The sequence below is a fragment of the Mustela lutreola genome, chromosome X, assembly GCF_030435805.1.
Source record: "Mustela lutreola isolate mMusLut2 chromosome X, mMusLut2.pri, whole genome shotgun sequence".
Lineage (NCBI taxonomy): Eukaryota > Metazoa > Chordata > Mammalia > Carnivora > Mustelidae > Mustela > Mustela lutreola.
In genome coordinates this window covers 6,668,562-6,688,808 of record NC_081308.1, presented here as the reverse complement: position 1 = coordinate 6,688,808, position 20,247 = coordinate 6,668,562, and the positions used below count along the sequence as shown (strand labels likewise).

The following is a 20,247-nucleotide window of genomic DNA, read 5'->3' as shown; positions in this document are numbered from 1 at the left end:
CTGCTCCATCACCTAGCAATGCCTTGGCCTCTGTGAAACCCATGAGTGAGGTTTTGACAGCTCTGAGACAAACGGGGAAACCCTTCATGACCTGGGGCTCAGCAAAGAGTTCTCAGAAATGACATCAAAAGTACAGTCCACAGAAGAAAAAATGGATAAATTATACCAATGAGCAAAGCCAAACTTCCCATCCATGTAAGAATTCCGGAGAACTCCCAGATACACTCAATCGATGGCAGTGACAGACGACCAGCAAAGGGGTCCAAGCTGTGCCGCAGCCACCAGCGATTCTGGGCCAAGGCCTGTTGCGTGCTCCTCCACAGAACACCGGGGACGGACCACTGCCGGGACTGGAGATACACAAATTCTGGTGTGTGTCAGCATGACCACCGGGGCTGGCCAGGGCCCTCCCCTTATTCCCCAAGTTTCAGCTTCAGCAGCTCTGTTGTGGGGCGCAGGGATCTGTATTTCTAACAAGCTCCCAAGGAGGCTGGTTGACGCTGCTGGCCCAGGGACTGTACTTGGAGAACCACTGGTCCCTTAACACTTTGCCCCTTCCTACGCCCCCCCGTCCTGCGCGCCCTGCATCCTTCCCGTTGTGTTGTAATCTCTAATATTTTTGGTATTGATCTTATGTATCACTTGCATTTGTTGGAATAATTACTTACAAGCTTGCTTCTTCCCATATTGAATCATGAGTTCCTTGAGGTCAGGGGCCTGTCGTTCACCCTTATTATCTGGACATTTGGTAAGTGTTTGCTGAGCCCCACTCTACAGTAATCCGCTAAACTGAAAAAGCTTAGCTAACCACCATATACTATGTCTATTCTACAAAAAGCATTACTGTTACTATAATCCATCTACGGATATCGAACTCCATGGAATAGTCAGCTAAATGCTTTTTTCTTTAAAGGTTTTATTTAATTATTTGACAGAGGAGAGCACAAGCAGGGGGAGCAGTAGGCAGAGGGAGAGGGAGAAGCAGGCTCCCCACCAAGCAATGAGCCTGACGTGGGGCTCGATCCCAGGACTCTGGGATCACAACCCGAGCCGAAGACAGAGGCTTCACCGACTGAGCCCACCACACTCCCCCAGCTAAATGCTTTTGACGTCACTGCACAGACATGCTCAAAAATACACACAAAAGAGATTTTATCTGCGCATATACTTAGGACAAAGAGAATATAAAAACCAAGCTGAAATCACTACATGTGTAAAATGTGAGTGGCTTTGAAACGTTTCTTCGCCTATCACCTGGCACACACGCCATCCCACGGCTTTATAATTTGTAACAGCGCAGGTCAGAAGAGCAGTGCTCCCCTACTAGGTCTGTAGGTTTTTCTCCTAACTGCTTAACTCACCTTCATTCTCCTTTATTACTTTTCACCGTAAAGAAAGTTGAGCTGACAAATACACAGACAGACACCCTCCCCCAGGGCCGCTGCCCCAGGCGCATCCTGGCTGCCCAATACAGGCATTTGACACTGAATCCCTGGGGCCCCAGGCAGCGGGCTCTGAACCCAGAGTAGGGGCCTAAAGCACCAGGAGCCATTGACAGTTCCTTCAGTGAAACCCTTCCTCGCCATTCTTCTCCAAGTGGAAGAGATGACAGGGACAAGGGCTGAAGTCTCCAAGCGATGCGGATGAATACGGGGATGTACGTTGTGCAAAATTTAAAAAAATCAACACACTCAAACTCATCATCAGTACCCCCCAACTGGGGCGCCCGGGTGGCTCCGTCGGTGAAGCGTCTGCCTTCAGCTCAGGTCATGACGCCAGGGTCCTGAGATCGAGTCCCACATCGGGCTCCCCGTTCTGCAAGGAGCCCGCTTCTCCCTCTCCCACACCCCCCGCTGGTGTTCCCTCTCTCGCTGTCTCTCTCTCTGTGCCAAAGAAATAAATAAATAAATCTTTAAAAAAAAAACAAAACAAAACAAAACCCAACTTACAATGAATATACCTCAACCTTCCAGGACACTCTTCTACTCCTCAGCTGGAAAAAGGTGGGGGAGGGGGAGACCGGGGGGGGGGGGGGAGACGGGGGGTACCGCAGGAGGAGCAAATAGGGAGCAATGAGCGAGGGCAGAGCTTCAGAGGGACGAGAGGAAGGCTGCCACCACCCGGGGAGCGGCCCAAGCTGTGGCCAGCACCAGCCCCCGCCCCCCAAAAGTCTGGGTTCCGATGCTGTGCAGCAAATCACTGCACAACTCAGCATCTTCAAACAGGAAAACTTAGGGTGTTTTCCCGTTTCTGTGGGTCAGAAATTTAGAAGCAGCTTGATTGGGTCCTTTTTTTTTTTTTTTTTTTTTTACTACTTTATTCATTTATTTGAGAGACAGAAAGAGAATAAGCAGGCGGGGACAGGCAGGGGGAACAGGCAGAGGGAGAGGGAGAGGCAGACTCCCCGCTGAGCAGGGAGCCCAGCACAGGACTCGATCCCAGGACCTTCAGATCACAACCGGAGCCGGAGGTGGACGCTTAACCCACTGAGCCTCCCAGGCGCCCCTGGTTGGGTCCTTCCGGCTCAAGATCTCTCAGAAGGTTGTGGTCAAGCTGTCCGCTATGGCTGCGGCTATCTGAAGGCCTGACGAGGGACAGGAGGACCCACTGACAAGTTGGCTCCCAGACAGGCCTTGCAAGTTGCTGCTTGCTGCTGCCGGGAAGCCCCGGGTGTGCTCCAGCCGGCCTCTCTGCAGGACTGCCCAAGTGTCCTTAGGACAGGACAGTGGCTTCCTCCAAAGCAGCTGGGCTGAGGGAACAAGGCGGAAGCAGCAGAGTGTCCTGTGACCTGGGCCTCCGGCGTCACTCGCACGGTACCCTGCCGGACACACAGGTCAGCCCCGAGTGACGAAGGAGGAAGGCGACCACATGGGGGCCTGCGCATCAGACGGGGTCCCTGGGGCCCGCCCTGGAGGTTGGCTCCCACACCGGTCAAAGCATTTCATCTCCCCTCTCCACCTTGCCCGAAACCACAGCCATTTCAAGTTCATTTGAGATCGCGGACTCTGGCTTCTTAACGCGCAGACACCTTTAGAGGGCGAGGGGGGCCCTGACTCAGTCGCTCCCGGCTGATCCTCCAGACGGGGCTCCCCGGGGACCTGTGGCGAGGGGCCAAGCGCCACCGGACGAGTAAGAGTCCCAAAGAGAGGAAGCTCAGGGCCCAAGGACAGGCAGAAAGACTGAGAATCAACCTTTGGAGACAGGAGAGGGCCTCCTCCCCCTCCCCTCCCCCCTCCCTCTCCCCCATCTTCCTCCTCCCTCCTTGGTGCACCTCCCAGCTCCCAGCTCTCACGCGCCGTCTGCTCCCGCTTGGCTTCCAGGGCACTGGGGCACCGGTGTGGGACCAGGTGTGGGACCATGACCTTCCCTCCGCGGCTCGCCTCCGACGGCCCCGGGCGGCACAGCTCTTCGGCAGGATCGGGAACACAGCCCGCGTGTTGGAAGGGGGACACAACAGGCGCAGTGTTCTGCCATCCCCACCGCAGGGGCTGGAGGGGCGGCACGGGTCCCTGTGTTCCTGGCGTCAAGGGCCAAGGAATGAGACTCTCCCCAGAGACGCCTCCTCACGGCAAGAACAACTTTTTCAAGGACTCGCTGTGCCAGGCAGCATTTTAAGCTCTTCGCGTATACTCAGTCGCTAGGGCTCTGGGCATTCTGCGCATGGAACCCCGTCACCCTCGGGCCCAAACTGCAGATCAGCACACCGAGGCAGAGGAGCCCTTCGGTCAGGGTTTCGGGCCTCACAGAAGGCAAGTGGAGAGTCAGATTGGAGCCCAGGCCCCAAGGGCCCGTCCGCGCCGAGGGCCTCGCCCCGGTCCTCTCCGGGCCGCAGAGCGCCCGCTGCCGCTGCCGGGTGCCACCGCCGCTGCCGGGTGCCACCGCGCGAGTCCGCTAGGACAAAGGACCGCAGGCTGCTCAGCTCCAATAACAGAAAAGTACTGGGCCACAGTTCTGGGGGCCACAAGTCGGAGATCAAAGGGACAGCGGGGCTGCCTCCTTCCAAGGGCGCCGAGAGACACTCTGTTCCTTATAGAGGGCCATCCCCTCCCCGTGTCCCTTCAGCTGTCTTCTTTCCAGGCCTGCCTCTTCTCACCAGGACAGCATCTGATGGCCTCGATACAGGTACCTGCTATCCCCAGAGAAGGTCCCCTTCCGGGGCTCCGGCGGTACCGGACACAGGCGTTTTGAGAGCCACGACTCGGACCGAGCCACCGCTGAAGACAGTGCTGGTGGCAAAGCGCAGGTCAAGTCCCTCCAGCTCCAGGGACCTCTTCAGACGGGGCCTCCGCGGACCCTTCCCACTGCAACAAGCCGTTTCCTGCTTGCGTGAGGGATAAACAGAATTTGTAAAGGGTAAACTCAGGCAGTCATCGAACATGGCTTTGGGGTGTTCTTCCCGGAGCCCTAGAACAAGGTAACCAGGCGGCCGACCCGTGTTCTAACTGGGTCGCCCGGGTGACGGCTGACACGTGGTCTGTTCGCAGGTCTTGGGCACAGGGGGTGCTGGGGGAAGGCCTGGCTGACCTAAGAGGGACAAGAGCGCGTCTGTCACCTTTGTAGTCGGTCCCCCTTGCTACTCGCCACCGAGCCCTCTCAAGCGAGCAGCACCTCCGAGGGGTGCAACGGAGGGAGGAAAGGGGCTTCCCGTGAGCCGGAGGGAAACGAAGAACCAAGAAGGCCCGTACACATAGCCAGTGCCCAGGCAGACGTGGTCGGAAGTGCCGGTGAGCGCAGGGGTGGCGGCGACAGCCCCGAGTGAGGAGCCACAGGGGCCTGGCCAGCAGGCAAGGAGCAGGCACCCCCGCGACGAACACAACGCGGCAGGTGTGTGTGAGTCCCCTCCTGACCCTTCTTCAGGCAGCCAGAGTCACCCTTCAAAGGCAAGGCCCCGCGTGTCACTCCCACACCTGGGAGCATCAGGCAGCTTTCCGGCCCACAGAAGAATCCAGGATGGGCACCACTCCTGCCACACTCCTGCGTGGTCCGCCAGGGCCACCCCGCAGGGCACCTTTCCCACCCTGTGCTCTCTAGGCCGCTCTTCTCTGGACACACCCACCTCCTTGCTGGACACAACTTGCCTCGGGCCCTTTGCACTGGCTGTTCGCTCAGCCCCGAACACTGAGGGCCTGGAAAAATCTGGGCCCAGACACACAGCAGGGACCCAACAAGGGCTCGCTGAACAAGAAGTAAGTGAGGGAATGAACGCATGACTGAATATTGAGGCTTGTGTCTTACAGAAACATCTTTGCAACCAGATAGGAAAGCAGACCTATTCCAGGATCCCATGCGCATAAAGTTCAACAGGCAAAAGTAAACTGTGCTGATACAAATCAGATTAGGGGTTGCCTCTGCCAGAGGGTTTGTTTGGCTGAAGAAGGGTGAGATAGGGCCCTCTGGGGGTGCTAGGAATATTCCTGGTCAAAACTGAATTAGAGCCACGCATGTTGCTCCGTGCAAATTACATCCCAATAAAGCCAGCAAACAAAGCCGTCTCTGTGTTCTACAGATGACTGTATGTGCACAGACACTTTCAGAAACCTCATCGACCCAAGGTAGCAGGGGATGCCTTTGGGAGAAGGCCCCGGGGACTGGAAATGAGGAGGAGACTTCCCTTCCTTTCCACAACCTTGATGCTTCCAGAAACTCTCACTAGGTGTACAGGACTCGGAACAAGTTATTCAAAAATACCTCTCGGGATCTGTGAAGGAAACCCACTCCCGCGCACAGGTAGGAAAGCTTCTCTCTGCCGCCCACGGAAAGGGCAGTGAAGCACTGTGTGAGGACAAGGCCTCCCCGCAGCCCGCACGCACGGCAGCACCTGCTGAGAGAGACTGTGTGGAGGGGACGAACTGTCCCCTGACACCTGCCCCCGTGGGGGGGTAGGCCTCACCGCTAGCTATCACCCTTTGATCTGGCTTGGGGGGACCTATGCTGGGAACCTCTGCGCCCGCCGGCCTCACGTGGGGCCTCGGGTCTGGCGGGGGCACCTGGAGCTCAGATTAAAGACGCTCCCGCTGGGCCTCACCCCCAGACCTACTCGGTCGGAATTCCCCCATGTCCACGAGTCTACATTTCTTTTCGGTCCTTTTCTTTTTATTTATTAGACAGACAGAGATCACAAGTAGGCAGAGAGGCGGGAGGCGGGGGGAGAAGGCTCCCCGCCGAGCAGAAAGCCCAATGTGGGGCTCGATCCCAGGACCCTGAGACCATGACCTGAGCTGGAGGCAGAGGCTTTAACCCAAAGCCCCCCAGGCACCCCTCAGTCCTTTTCTAAGATTTTACTTATTTATTTGTTGTGCGATCAGGGGGAGGGGCAGAGGGAGAGCGAGAGTCTCAAGCAGGCCCCACACTGAGCACGGAGCCCACCACAGCGCTCGATCTCACGCCGCTGAGATCATGACCTGAGTTGAAACCAAGAGCTGGATGCCAACTGAGCCACCCAGGTGCCCCCTTTTCTATCTTATTAACAAAAATCCTTTTATTATGACCATTTTCAAATACACAGAACATTATCCAGAAGAATCTAACAAGTAACACCAATCAAATTCAGTTAAGTGCTCCCATTTAGCCATATTTGCCTTGTGCTCTCCCCATTCAACGGAACCACTTACAAGTAAATGATTTCACTACAGCAGTGGTTCTCATAGTGTGACCTGGGGACACCTTGGGGTCTCCAGAACCCTTTAGGGGATCCGTGCTGTCAAAAATATTTTTATGGGGGCACCTGGTTGGCTTAGTTAGTTACGCATCTGCCTTTAGCTCAGGTCATGATCCTGAAGTCCCAGGATCGGGTCCCACATCAGGCTCCCTGCTCAACGGGGTATCTGCTTCTCCTTCTATCCTTTACCCCCCAAAAATAAATAAATAAAATATTTAAAGTATTTTAAAAAATATTTTTATAATAATCTTAAACTATTTGCCTTTTCCTCATTCTCATTCTCTTGTGAGCATACAGTAGAATTTTCCAGAGGCTACAGATTGAATGTAGAAGCAGGTATGAGAATTCACCTGTGTTGTGTCCAGCCATACATAAAAGAGATCTCCAGAAATGTTAAAAAAAAAAAAAAAAAAAATTGAAGTAACTTCCGTCATGACACGCCATCCCTAAATACTTTAGCCTGCATCACCAAAAAATACGAGTCTTGTACATACTTGTGGGTTAGATAGGAAAATATTAGATAACTAATAATAGACAACTAGATAACTAATAATAGATAACCACTGCTGTAAAATAGTTAACTAGTAGGTAATTATAATAGGTAACTAGGTATAATAATAGATAACTAGGTAAACAATTACAGATAACTATTGCTGTAGAACAAATTCCCCCAAAACACAGCAGCAGGAAAGGAACACGCATTATCTGACTGATTCTGTGTCCGGAATCCCAGAGTGGCTTCCCTGGGCGCCGGCCACCCCACAGGACTGTCACATCTGAGGAAGCGAACAGCAGTTTCCTGATACCGGCTGGCGGCAGTCGCATACAAATAACCCGGCTGGCCCCAGGTGCCTAGTACAGCTCTTTGTTCAGCCCAGGGCCCGATCAGGGGGCTCCTGCTTTTTATCTGGTTATTGTCATGGGCCGAACGTGTCCTCCCAAAATTCAGACGATGCAGCCTGCCCGAGCGGGACGGTATTGGGAGAGCAGGTCCCGGAGGAGGAGGCCTCCGGATGGGATGAGAGCCCGAGAAGAGACCCCCGAAGGCTAGCGACCAGCCTCTTCCCCGACATAAGGAGGCGAGAAGGGGGCCGCCTGCACCCCAAACAAGGGCCCTCGCCGGAAGCCAACCGCGTCGGCCTCCAGAGCTGTGACAAATCCACGGCTGCTGTCGAAGAGCCCCCGAGTCTCTGGTCTCCGTCACAGCCGCCACGGGGACTGGGACACTTACTCGGCCTCTTAAGTCTCCTTTGAGGACGAACACCCTCCTTTTTCAATCTTCTTTCGCGACGTGGACTTGTTGCCGCAATGGGGCCAGAAGGCCCAGCAAGGGTGTCAAGCCCCGGTGAGGCGCGGGGAGCGGGGAACAGCTCGGGGACAGGATGAGCCGCGACTGAGCGACCAGAGCGAGGACGCCCGCCTCCCGCGTCCTCCGGCACAGACCGCCCACCGAGACCAGTCGTTACGGGGCCTGGAAGAGTCGGGAGAGGAGGCTGATGGCCAGGGGCTGGGGTGGCGGGCACAGAGCAGTCCCAGGCCCGGGGAACAGGAGTCCCCCGGCCCTCCTAAGCCTCCCACTGCCCCCGCGCCGCACCGGGCCCGCACCTTGCAATGCCATTGCCATCGCCGCTTCCCGTCTCTCGGGAGTCCTCCAGCTCGCAGAACCCGCTGACATCCCTCTGGTGCCCCCCAAAAGCCAAGGAACCAGCAGGGCCCCAAGCCATGGACCCAGCGGCGTCCAAGAGGGAAGTGATGCGGAAGAAGCCGCCCTGCCCTCCGGGGTCAGAGCCAACAGCTTCGCCTTCGCCAGGAGCCCCGCCCCGAGTCCTGCCCTGAGGCCGCAGGTGGGTGAGCGCCCTGCCCCCCGCGGGCGGGGGAGGGGGGGTGCCGGGCTGTGCAGGCAGGTGGAGGCCCCAGGGCCACCACCATCACCACCACCCAGCCGCCACCCCCACCCTACCCCCCCCAACCACACCCCCAAGCCACTGCCCACACCACCTCCGCCCCTCGCATATGGGAGGGACCCAAGGTCCCGTGAGGCCTGGGCCGAGCCCTCAGGTGAGCAGACAGCCGGGGACAGCCTCGTCCAGGCGCACCGGGCTCCAGCACAGGGGGCTCCCGGGCCAGGCATCCCCTCTCCCCGGCACTCCCCTCTCAGCCCAGCTTGCTTCCCAGTAACAAGGGACACACAAACAGGCCTTCCCTTTCGAACAGAAGCGACTTCTGGAACTTCAGAGTGTAAAAAAAGCCTTCGCATTGTATTTCCCAAAATACAGACACGATGAAAGGGAAATTGATCTCTGGTCAAGGGTTTAGCACCAAACCCATCATAGGAAAATGAATTCTAGAACCCTGAAGCCAGGAGAACATTTAGAGAAGATCCAAAGCAGTGGTCCTCAACCAGGAGCAATGCTCCCGCACCCCAAGGGGACAGGCAGCAGCGGTCTAGAGACCTTTGGGTTGTCACAGCTGGGAGAGGGTCGTTCCTGGCATCTAGTGAGTGTCCCCAGGGATGCTGCCCAGCCTCCCCTGGTGCACAGGGCAGCCCCCCAACAACAGACTGATTCAGCCCCAAAGGTCAACAGTGTTGAGGTGGAGAAACCCTGATCAAAATCTCTTGGTTGCTGGGGCGCCTGGGTGGCTCAGTGGGTTAAAGCCTCTGCCTTGGGCTCAGGCCATGATCCCAGCACCCTGGGGAGCCCCTCATCGAATTGGGCTCTCTGCTCAGTAGGGAGCCTGCTTCCTCCTCTCTCTGCCTGCCTCTCTGCCTACTTGTGATCTCTGTCAAATAAATAAATAAAATCTTTTAAAAACAAAAATCTCTTGGTTGCTTTGAGGACGAGAAAACTGAGGCCTAAAGACAAAAAGTAACTCGCCTGAGCTTACACAGTCCCAAAGCGAGAAGGAGAAGCCAGGTCTCTACACCATCTCTATCATCAGCTCTGCTCTGTCTAGGGCTGGATGGGGGTGAAGAAAGGAAGGGACCCAAGGATCTTAATCCTTGTCACCAACCTGAACCAAATTCAACAAATTGTTGAATGACTACAACAACACATCAGGCGTCCAAACTTGGTTAAGAGAGGCCAGATACAAAATTACACCAGATACAAAAATTAACTCGAAATAGATTAAAGGCTTGCACATAACACCTGACACCATAAAACTTCTAGGGGAAAAAAAAAAAAAGAGGGGAAAAGCTCGACATAGCACTTAGTGATGATTTTTGGAATCTGACACCAAAAGCCAAAGCAACAAAAGCAAAAGTAAGTGGAACGATATCATATTAAAAAGCTCCACACAGGGGGGCCTGGGTGGCTCAGTGGGTTAAAGCCTCTGCCTTTGGCTCAGGTCATGATCCCAGGGTCCTGGGATGGAGCCCCACATGGGGCTCTCTGCTCTTTGGGGAGCCTGCTTCCTCCTCTCTCTCTCTCTGCCTGCCTCTCTGCCTACTTGTGATCTCTGTCAAATAAATAAATAAAATCTTAAAAAAAAAAAAAAAAAAGCTCCACATAGCCAAAGAATTCACCTACAAAATGAAAAAACATTTGCAAAGCATCTATCTGATAAGAAGCTAATATCCAAAGGGGTGCCTGAGTGGCTCAGTGGGTTAAAGCCTCTGCCTTCACCTCCCGTCATGATCCTAGCTTCCCGCATGGGGCTCTCTGCTCACAGCGGGGAGCCTGCTTCCTCCTCTCTCTGCCTGCCTCCCTGCTGACTTGTGATCTCTCTCTGTCAAATAAATAAATAAAATCTTAAAAAAAATAAAAAGCTAATATCCAAAATATAAAGAATACAAATCGACAGCAAAAAAGAAAAATTAAATGATCAAAAAATGGGCTGAAGATCTAAATATACATTGTTCCAGAGAAGACAGACAGATGGCCAACGGGCACATGAAAAGATGCTCAACATCACTCATCGTCAGGGAAACACAAATCCGAACCACACCAAGGAAGCCCGCATGCTGCTGGAATGGCTGTTAACAGGAGGACCAGAAATAACAAGTGTTGGCAAGGATGTGGAGGAAAAAGGGAACCCTCGTGCACCGTTGGTAGGAATGAAATTAGTGCCCCCACTGCAGAAAACAGTACGGAGGCGCCTCAAAAAAAAAAAACTAAAAACAGAACTATCATACGACGACTCAGCAATTCCACTTCTGGGTATCTACAGAAAACAAAAACACCAACTCAGAATACTCGCATCACTATGTTCACTGCAGCATTATTTACAACAGCCAAGCACGGAAACCACGGAAGTGCAGATGGATGAATGGACAAGGGAGCCGCGGTGTACACCGACCACGGAATATTACTCGGCCATAAGAGAGCATGAAAGCTTGCCATTTGCAACAGGGATGGACCTCAAGGGCATTATGCTAAGGGGAAGTAAATCAGAGAGAGAAAGCCAAACACGGTAGGATCCTTCTTAGGGGGAGGAGCTCACAGAGAACAGACTGATAGTTGCCAAAGGCAGGGAGTGGGAGAAAAAAAAAATTTTTTTTAATTGAAGCTTCAAGCATGGTTGGACTAGAAAATGATTAATGAAAAATAGAGCTCAGTTACCAGCTAGGTAATGAGAATTGCTAGCTCGCTCCTTGAAAATGAGTTCAGCCTGAAACGTGCTGCCAAAGCCTGTTCATGCCTGACTCCCCCACCTGCAGAAAGGAAACCGCAGAGATGGACGGATGGCCCTCCGATGGTTTCACACCCCCTGAGGTGAGTCAGGTGACTCCCCCAGGCCCTCAGAACTTGTGCAGTTACTAAACATTGACCGATTTCTTAAACAGCAACTAAATATTCCCGGTACCACGCCCAGTGCTGGAGATAGAGGAAGGAACCTCACACACACAAATCCCAGACTTCTTGGACCTCCTATTCCAGCAGGAAGAAACAGACTCAATACACTAAAATAAGTAAGTAAATTACTAAAACATTTTAAAAAGAAGGAAAAAAACACAATGAGATACCATAACTACCTCCCAGAATGGTTAAAAATATTTTTTTTTAAACTGACAATAACCAAGGGGCTGGCAGGGAATAATTTTACATGAAATAAGACTCATTCGTTTAAAACACACACACACACACAAAGACATAACCCCTACATACTTAGGAGCATGACTAAAATTAAAACAAAACCAAACCAAGGTGCTGGCAAGGATCCTAAGCAACTGAAATTCTCATACATTGTTGGCAGAAATGCAAAATGGTACGCCCACCTTGGAAAATAGCTTGGCATTTTCTTATATAAGCACTATTTTTTTTAAAAGGATTACAGTAGCAAAAACATAGCTGTAGAGATGGAGACATGAATGTATGGGTATATAAATATACAGGCATGGATATAGACAAAGATATGACTTTGACATTTGGATCTCTAGGCTGAACTACATGAAAGGCTATGGCCCAGTGTTTTGCCGGCTCATTTTCTGACATAGTGTTAATTTCACAGAAACGTTCTGATTTTGGCACAATCAAAGGTAAGTCTCATTGACTTCACCCCCATCCCCATCCCCAGTGGGATTCCCCATTGTTTTTATGGCACTGCCTTACTCTGAAATAAATAATCAGAGCAAATCAACTGAAATTTGGTTAGAATATAAAGCAGAGAGAGGAAGTCTGTAATCCCCTTCTTAGAGCCAAAGCTATCTGGGCTGCCAAACAGTAAGCCCACCACAAGGGGAAACCTTTATATTATCAACTAAAATAGCACTGCTTTTTAACACTGTCCTCCAACAGTTGTAGGGGAATCAAATTATGCATAGTGTGAGTTCCAGTACAATTTACTGACGCCCCAACTTCCAGAGGGGTCATGTTTTACAGAAAAGAATGCCACATTCTCCTCCTAGGGGTGCCCACCCATATCTCAGGCCCTATTTGAACCAGAGAAAGGAATGTAAACAGGTCCCACCAATTAACAGAGTCCATTAAACGCCCCCCTCCACCAGCCAGAACTGAAAAGTCACCTGACCCCCTCCATCTGCCGCTGAGTCATCAAGCCCCTTCTTCCAGCGAGCTAATTATTCAACACGGAAATTAAAAAGAACACTGGGAATTCAATTTGGTTGTTCGTCTTCACCCCACCCCCTTCAAAAAACCATTTTGTTCTCCAGAGCTGTAGCTGATTCGCTCTCTTACACTCACAGTCAATCCTCAGAGGTTGCATTTCATTTTATTGGCTACTGTTATTTTCCAATCTACTTAAAACACCTGAAGGGGGAAAAAATGCATTTCCAACATATCCCCTTCAAACGCAGGAACCTTGCAAAAATAAAGCAAAACGATTTATATTGCACATTCAGCTCTTTAAATTGCTAACCAGTAAGTTTCCATTCCATTCAGAGCAAAGCAGCTTTTGCTTTAAAAGAAATCAGGCTAAATACTGAGGACAAACCCCCGGAAGGAGAATTAGTAAATGTGTCATTATTTAAGAAGCACAATGACAGCTGGCAAACAGTTGACAGTTATCCATGACAAGCCCCTTTCTGTCTTTATCATGCGTGTACGGTGATCATTCCAGATTTTTCTCCTCTCCTGAGCAAGAGGCCCCGGTCTTCCCGTCTGGCCCCTGCCCACTTACCCGGACAGGCATGCCAAGCTCGCGCGTGGGCCTGCAACACCCCCGACCCCGGCATCCCCGCCCGGCGCGTGCAGCAGCCGCAGCGGCCAAAGACCCCCCCATTTTCGCTTTCTGGGGCGCGGAGGGGCTGCAGACCTGCAGGGTGGGCGCCGCGCGTCCCTTACCTGCAGTGCCGCATGGCGCATCCCCGCCGCCCACCTGCACAGCATCCTAGAGCATCCTTTCTTCAGCGCGACGGCTGCGAGCGCGGTGACGTCACCGGAGGCGGGCCCCACGCCGCCACGTGACTCCTCGGGCCTAGGCGGGGAGGCGGGGGTGGGAAGCCGAGGAAGACCCTGGAAGACCCTGGAAGTCCCCGGCTCCTGCCTCCCTGCTGGGCCGCCTGCTTGATGTGCGCAGCTTTCCCGGCCTTTCACCGACTGTGGGAAAGGGGCAGGACACAGAAAGAGAAATCCCAACGATTACAGGCTCCAAGCATGTAATAGGATTATCAAAAGAGTTAGCAATAAAGGGATTAGTCATGAAAGGGAACAATTTAGGTTTTATTTTTAAAAGTCTTTATCAAATACAACGGAGAAATATATTTTGTGTAAGTCAAAATCACAACTAAAATATAAAGTGCGTGGGAAAAAAGTGCATGGAAACAACTTTGCACAGAGTTTCAGTGTTTCATATCACTTATCAAATATGATCTGAAATACTTTGGTTTGAAGCATATTCATTATGGAATATTATGCTAATTGCACTGATGAATAATGTTTTTATTTACTCTCAATAGCTACACTGTAGTATTAACTTGCATTTGCCAAAGGGGGGGAAAAAGGGTTACCACATATTCATATGACATACTGGAATATTTGCTTATGGAAGATAAAGCACTATTGCATGAGCATGGTTGTACTTATTTCTGTGTTTTCTTAAATCTTCTGGCAAGGAAGTTGATATCTCAGACATGAAAGAGTTAATTCACAATAACTCATTATTTCACGCTTTTTAATATTTATCACATTCTGCAGAAGTGAGTCATCTTACTGTTACAGAAAAGATACACGACGTCAACATTTCTCATTCACAACTGAAACAGCCTTGCCTAGAAAGCCTTAGGGAAATTCCAGCAGTAATCAGGGAAACCTGAAATGGCATACTTCAAACCTAAGCGGTGAACCCATCAAGGTTTCTTCTGCCAAACCATACAAACGGTTTTGAAACGTGAAAGGGACAAAAGCAGAAACTGGTCTTACTTGTATTCCAGTTTCATCTACTAATTTACTTTCGACAGAGTTTAAGTCACAATTTTAACATTGCCTCGCCTGCTGGCCCAGAAAGATGTGAAATAGATCGTTTTAAAAGCAGGCAGGAGTTACCTACTTGCTATTTATTCCAGCCGCTTTGGTGTCCTTCTATATTTAACCTGGGCCCTTTTGCCACCACTCCTTCCATATTAACCAAATCTCCGTGCAGAAGGTCAGCCTCAATTTGGGACATAAATAAGGGCCCTTGCCCTTCACATCGATCTATTATTTTCTGCACCGGGTTTTAAAACCCAACAATGTGGCCGGCCGTGTGGTTTTCTAGGTCACTCCTCTCCAGCTTGTTTTTCTAGGTGATAAGTAACTTACCTTTTCCTTTCAGGTTCCTGACATGCAAAGTTAAAACGCTACGGCAATCCCCCGCTCCCGTGGGTGGAGGGTCTGAGGGGGACCGAATCGGACCGGCTCACTTTCCTGCCCCAGGCAAATGTCGATTTCAGCCCCCGGCGCCCGGGCACCCCCCACCCCCCGCGGAGCCTGGCTGCGCGGTCACGTGCTGGGCCCAGCCACTCAGTCCCGCACAGCCAGCTGGGTCACCTCTCGGCTCTGGAGGCCTGCCCTTCCGATCTCGTTCGCCTCCTACACGCGGTGCGTTCCCGGCCAGAGAGAACCTAACCGCCGCGACTCGGGACGCCCTGCCCGGAGAGGCGGGGCTGCACCGGGGGCAGCACCGGCGGCTGCGGCGGAGAGTCTGGACTCACCCGGCGGGGGAGAGAGGGAGGGGGGAGGAGGGAGTGGGCTGCAAGGTGGCCTCCTGCGGCCCAAAATGACTTGCTCGGGGTTCCAGCTGGGCAGAAATGATTCAAGTACAGGCACCTTCCTCACCGTGGGGCGATTTTGTTGCCCATAGGTTACTTTCGCCTTCTCTTTTGCAGGGGATTGATTGCTCAAGTGTAAAGAACATTACAGCAAACAAGTGGTTCAGGAAAGGCCTACACCCGCCATCTCATTTGCAACAGAATGAGATACCTTCTGTTCTACGTTCAAAACAGCCAAAAGAAAACCAAATGAATCACTGAAGTAGCAGTTAGTGAGAAATTATTGTGCACGCCCCAGAAAGTTTGCAAACGGGGAGCCCGCGAACCAACACATCGAATGAGGCTCGCGGGTACCTTGTTACAACGCAGCTTCTCCCGCAATAAAGCTGTGACTGTTCATTCTTCCCAGTGATTCGTTACAATATTGTAATTTTCAGTAGTTACCAGTCATATCAACTTTCGGAAGCAGCTCAAGTTTTATCATTTTCAGAGACACAAGGAAGAAATGACCACGTTCAATTAGGCTTGCAGGATAAGCCAAATTAAGCTTCACCTGCATGACCAAACTGGTTATGTGTGCTCAGGAACCCTTCAAGGTTGGTCTCCCTTTGTTTCTAAATTTAACAATCACCCCCCCACTTTGGGTCACCCTCACAGTAGGACCAGCCATTGGAGCCTGATTCTCGGTTACCACCATTGATGGGGTCAGGCAGGAAGATCGCAGGTTTGCTGTTTCCGTTAGCTGAGTCATTGGGCTAGAGGGCCATGTAAGCATCAGCTTCGTTGTTCATGTGATTATTGTTGATTTCATCGAGTTGTCTGCGTGTGATTAGCAGCCAACAAGCACTTAAAGCTTCCAGAATATACAATGCCCTAGAAAGGTCAATAGGATGATTGTAGGGAAGACAACAGCCAAACATTGAAGACTTCCCTGGAGCAGAGACACCCAGGAGCCATCGTTTAAGGAACCCAATAAATCCAATGCGTTGTAATGAGATTCAGGTTTCCCTTTACTAAGTCAATCTACAAAAGAAATTTTTTTAAGTTATGTTCATAAGCATAACATGATTTATCAGCAAGCACATATCCTCATGATGACCCGGGGCGGGATGAATTGAAAAAATGTATTTCAGGAGATGCCGATGCACGTGGGCTTCCCTCTGAATTAGAACATCTATATGGTGTGAGCCATCAGGTAATTTAATGAGCAGTGTACCTACGGAAACAAAAGAAAACCAAAGACTAATAGTTCAAGCAAATTAGAAATTCCGTTTTCTGAGTTGGGAGAGCCGTCAGTTGAGATTTCAAAAAGTTGGTTTCGAAGTATCTTTACATAGAGTGCAAGCAGGACAGTCAGGCAATCAGACAGATTTTTCCTGTTTGCAGCGTGAAGGTCCCCGGTATCTTTCCAAGTGGCCGCGTACAAGCAGGCACAAACATCCTCCGCAGTGCGCTGCTGTGATTTCTTTGATGTTTATTTCAAGTTGTCCAGTTTCAGCTTGCATGGCTTGGGGGGGGGGGGCAGGTTTAGTTTCGTAGTGATTCCAAGTGAAAGTAGTGGGAGAAAATTGATAATGCTGGTCTGGGGAGTTTTAGCCAGATATTGGAGGAAGCTAGAGCTCAAGATCCAGGCCAGTTTACAAGTAGAAAATAAACTCTGAGAGAGAGAGATGATCAACAGCCCTAGAATCTAATATCCACAGGAGTATATTACTGAAACATAAATTTCTCTCCATAATCATTTCCATTTCCAAAGACAACCATGGCAAGACTAATTTGTTTTGCGAATTAAGTTGACTTTTAATAAACTTGGCCTGATTATTTATGTAAGTAAGCAGGAAAAGTGATTGATCATGTTCTTTCCGTTCCTTTTAAATCTGCAAACAGGGATGCCTGGGTGGCTCAGTGGGTTGAAGCCTCTGCCTTCTGCTTGGGTCCTGGCCCCAGGGTCCTGGGATCGAACCCCGAATGGGGCTCTCTGCTCAGCAGGGAGCCTGCTTCCCTTCCTCTCTCTCTGCCTGCTTTTCTACCTACTTGTGATCTCTGTCAAATAAATAAATAAAATCTTTAAAAATAAATAAATAAGGGGCGCCTGGGTGGCTCAGTGGGTTAAGCCTTTGCCTTCCGCTCAGGTCATGGGATCTGATCCCACTGGGATCAAGCCCTGCATCGGGCTCTCTGCTCAGCAGGGAGCCTGCTTCCCCCCTCTCTCTCTCTGCCTGCCTCTCTGCCTACTTGTGATCTCTGTCAAATAAATAAATTAAATCTTTTTATAAATAAATAAATAAATCTGCAAACAAAACATTAAAGAACCAGCAAGATTTGAAATGAAGTCAGAAAAATTCTAACTATCTTCATTAATTTATTTGGTCTCCTGTAATCAATTCTTGATCTCTATCTTTTGTTAGTTTGAAGAATTCATCACTTTTCCATGAAAGTTTTAGAAATTCTTACACAGTTCTGTGTTATGATCTTTAAGTCATCGGAAACCTGTATTCTACAGAGTACTTGTGGGAAGAAGGGGTCTTTTTCATGAATCTTCTCCAAAATAAAGCATTTTTGCGGGAACATTTTTTGCAAAAGCATCAGAATAAAACAGTAACTTCTGTAAATGATAAAAGGCCTAAAAATTGGCAATGGTCAAAGCTCGGATGAGAAGTCGTTATAATGCAATAGACAAGAAAATTTGATTCCTTCTCCGATATACCATATTTTAAGACCATAGCTGGGATTGATGAAGTTCTAGAACCTACGTGAGGTTTGGTGGGCTGAGGTCCAGAGCCGATGACCAAGAAAGAAAACTTGAGACATCTTTGGTGCAAAATAGTGTTTTATTAAGGCACGGGGACAGGACCCGTGGGCAGGAAGACCTGCTGCCCCGGGTTGTGAGGGATGGCAGGTTATATACCGGCGGTTGGGGGAAGGTGAGGGGAAGGGAGATTTCAACGGAGTTTTCATATGCTAAAGAGGGCCTACCAGGTGCCGGGAGGAGGCCTTGCCCTTGTGGCTTGATCAATGTCGTCTTTAGGCCAGCCATTAACATCAAGATAGTTGGGAAATTCTTGGTGGGGTGTTAAGATCCTGCTATCATCTACCTTCCCTTCTACCTCAGTCTCCTCCAGTTTCGTTTATGATGGGGAGGGAGACATTAGGGCTTGAGGAACTGAGAGTTATTTGCCTCTGGAAATTTGTGCTATTGATAAGGTAACTTCTTTGTAGATCTCTAGGACATTTGTAGAGCAAGGGAGATTCCTGTCTTGCAGGATTGTGATCTCTGCAAGTTAATTATTTGTTTATCGTTTATGGCAGTCAGGGTGCCTGAGGGATGCTACACATATTACAGAGGGGAGCGGGTGGAGAGGGGGTGCAAGGCGCCAGCTTTTGCTTTGTCTTCAGCCAGGCTTCTGCTCCCTCATCAGGATCATGACAGATAACGCTGTGTCAGTACATCAGATCCCCATGAACTTCCTATAATTTCTGGAATATTTATGTTAATAACTTAAAGTTTAGCATCACTTATTTGACAATGCTTCCCATGAAATTTAACATAATATTAAAAAGTTAGTTGAGAGCGCCTGGGTGGCTCAGTCATTCAGCCTCTGCTACCTTTGGCTCAGGTCATGATCCCATGGTCCTGGGAATGGAGCCCCACATCGGGGTCCCTGATTGGCAGGAAGCCTGCTTCTCCTTCTCCCATTCCCCTGCTTGTGTTCTTTCCCTCGCTGTCTCTCTCCCTCTGTCAAATAAAATCTTAAAAAAAAAAAGAAAAAAGAAAGAAACCTCCCTTTAAAAAAAAAAAAAAAAAGTTCGTTGAGAAAAAACCTTAGCTTTTTAAAAAAATTTATTTTTTTTCAATGTTCCAAAATTCATTGTTTATGCAGCACACCCAGTGCTCCATGCAATCCGTGCCCTCCTTAATACCCACCACCAGGCTCACCCACCCCCCACCACACCAAAACCCTCAGTTTGTTTCTCAGAGTCCACAGTCTCGCATGGTTTGTCTCTTAGCTTTTTACATAAAGAAAACAGTTTCCTTTAATAGTCTGATAAAGCCAAAACACAGAATCTTTGTTTTTGAGGCAGATTACATAAAAGGTAAAGAAAAACCTTTGTTTGTGATTTCTTATTAAGAGCAGAGCAATAATCTAAGAACACTTCGTCCTTTTAACTAAGAGAGAAGCAAATTCTAACTGTGCGCCACTGCACTTTTGATATTAAAATTCTTCCCTTTTTTTTTTTAATTTAAATAAATCCATTTTAATCTTGGTCTGCCTGGCCACACATAGGATTCCTTTCTCAAGATCCCTTTTCTGTAAGCCTTCTACAGCTTTCTCTATCCATTTGGGTTTTGTCCTATCTTTTTCCCTTCTTATTCTTGAATAACGATTTTCCTTTGGGATGAAATTACTTGCTTTTTTCCCCCTTACCAAAAATGTATCTCCGTCCCTCAAACCTTCTTTGACCCAAAATACATCTCCTCCTTTCGGTGCGCCGTCACTTTCTTTCATCCTTATTTCTAGTAGTTTTGTAAAACCAAACACCAAAAGAAAAACCCCCAAACCAAGCAAACGAAACCCTCTTTTTTTCTGACAACTTCCACTTGATCGGTTCAAATGTTGTTTTCTCAATTTCAAAAACTTACAAACCTTATCTTGGAAATAAATGAATGGCCCAAGGCCGGCACTAGGGGATCATCACAGACATACTCAGAGAGGGCGCCAAAGTCACCTCTGCACTAAGTTAAATGAATATACCTCCCTTCTGGATAATGCACTTAAAACAAACCATATGCTTTTTAAAACTTACAGCACGAGATTTACTCGTGCGTCCAGGCTCATCCTGACACCGCTCTGGGAGGCTGCGGGGGACACGGCGGGCAGGGGCGACGGGACCCCCGATTGTTGCTAAAGGCGTTTGCTCCGAGCTAAGCAGACGGGATAAA

General features: G+C 49.9%; 1 protein-coding gene across 3 annotated transcripts in view; it reads right to left on the bottom strand.

The window, feature by feature from the left end:
- The window catches only part of CLCN4 (chloride voltage-gated channel 4), a 59,373-nt gene extending 44,208 nt beyond the window's left edge, over positions 1-15,165 (bottom strand). The window contains exons 1-2 of one of the 3 annotated variants that reach the window (XM_059157312.1): positions 15,085-15,165; positions 13,402-13,656 (exon numbers count right to left, since the gene is read on the bottom strand). Coding sequence is in view for 1 of the 3 variants with exons in the window: in XM_059157310.1 (XP_059013293.1) it covers positions 8,264-8,333 (70 nt within the window). In the remaining 2 variants the exon portion in view is untranslated. Of the gene's footprint in view, positions 1-8,263; positions 8,379-13,401; positions 13,657-14,856; positions 15,019-15,084 lie in introns of those variants that run through there. The other 2 variants (XM_059157311.1, XM_059157310.1) reach the window with 2 other exon arrangements.
- Between the last annotated feature and the right edge of the window lie 5,082 nt (positions 15,166-20,247).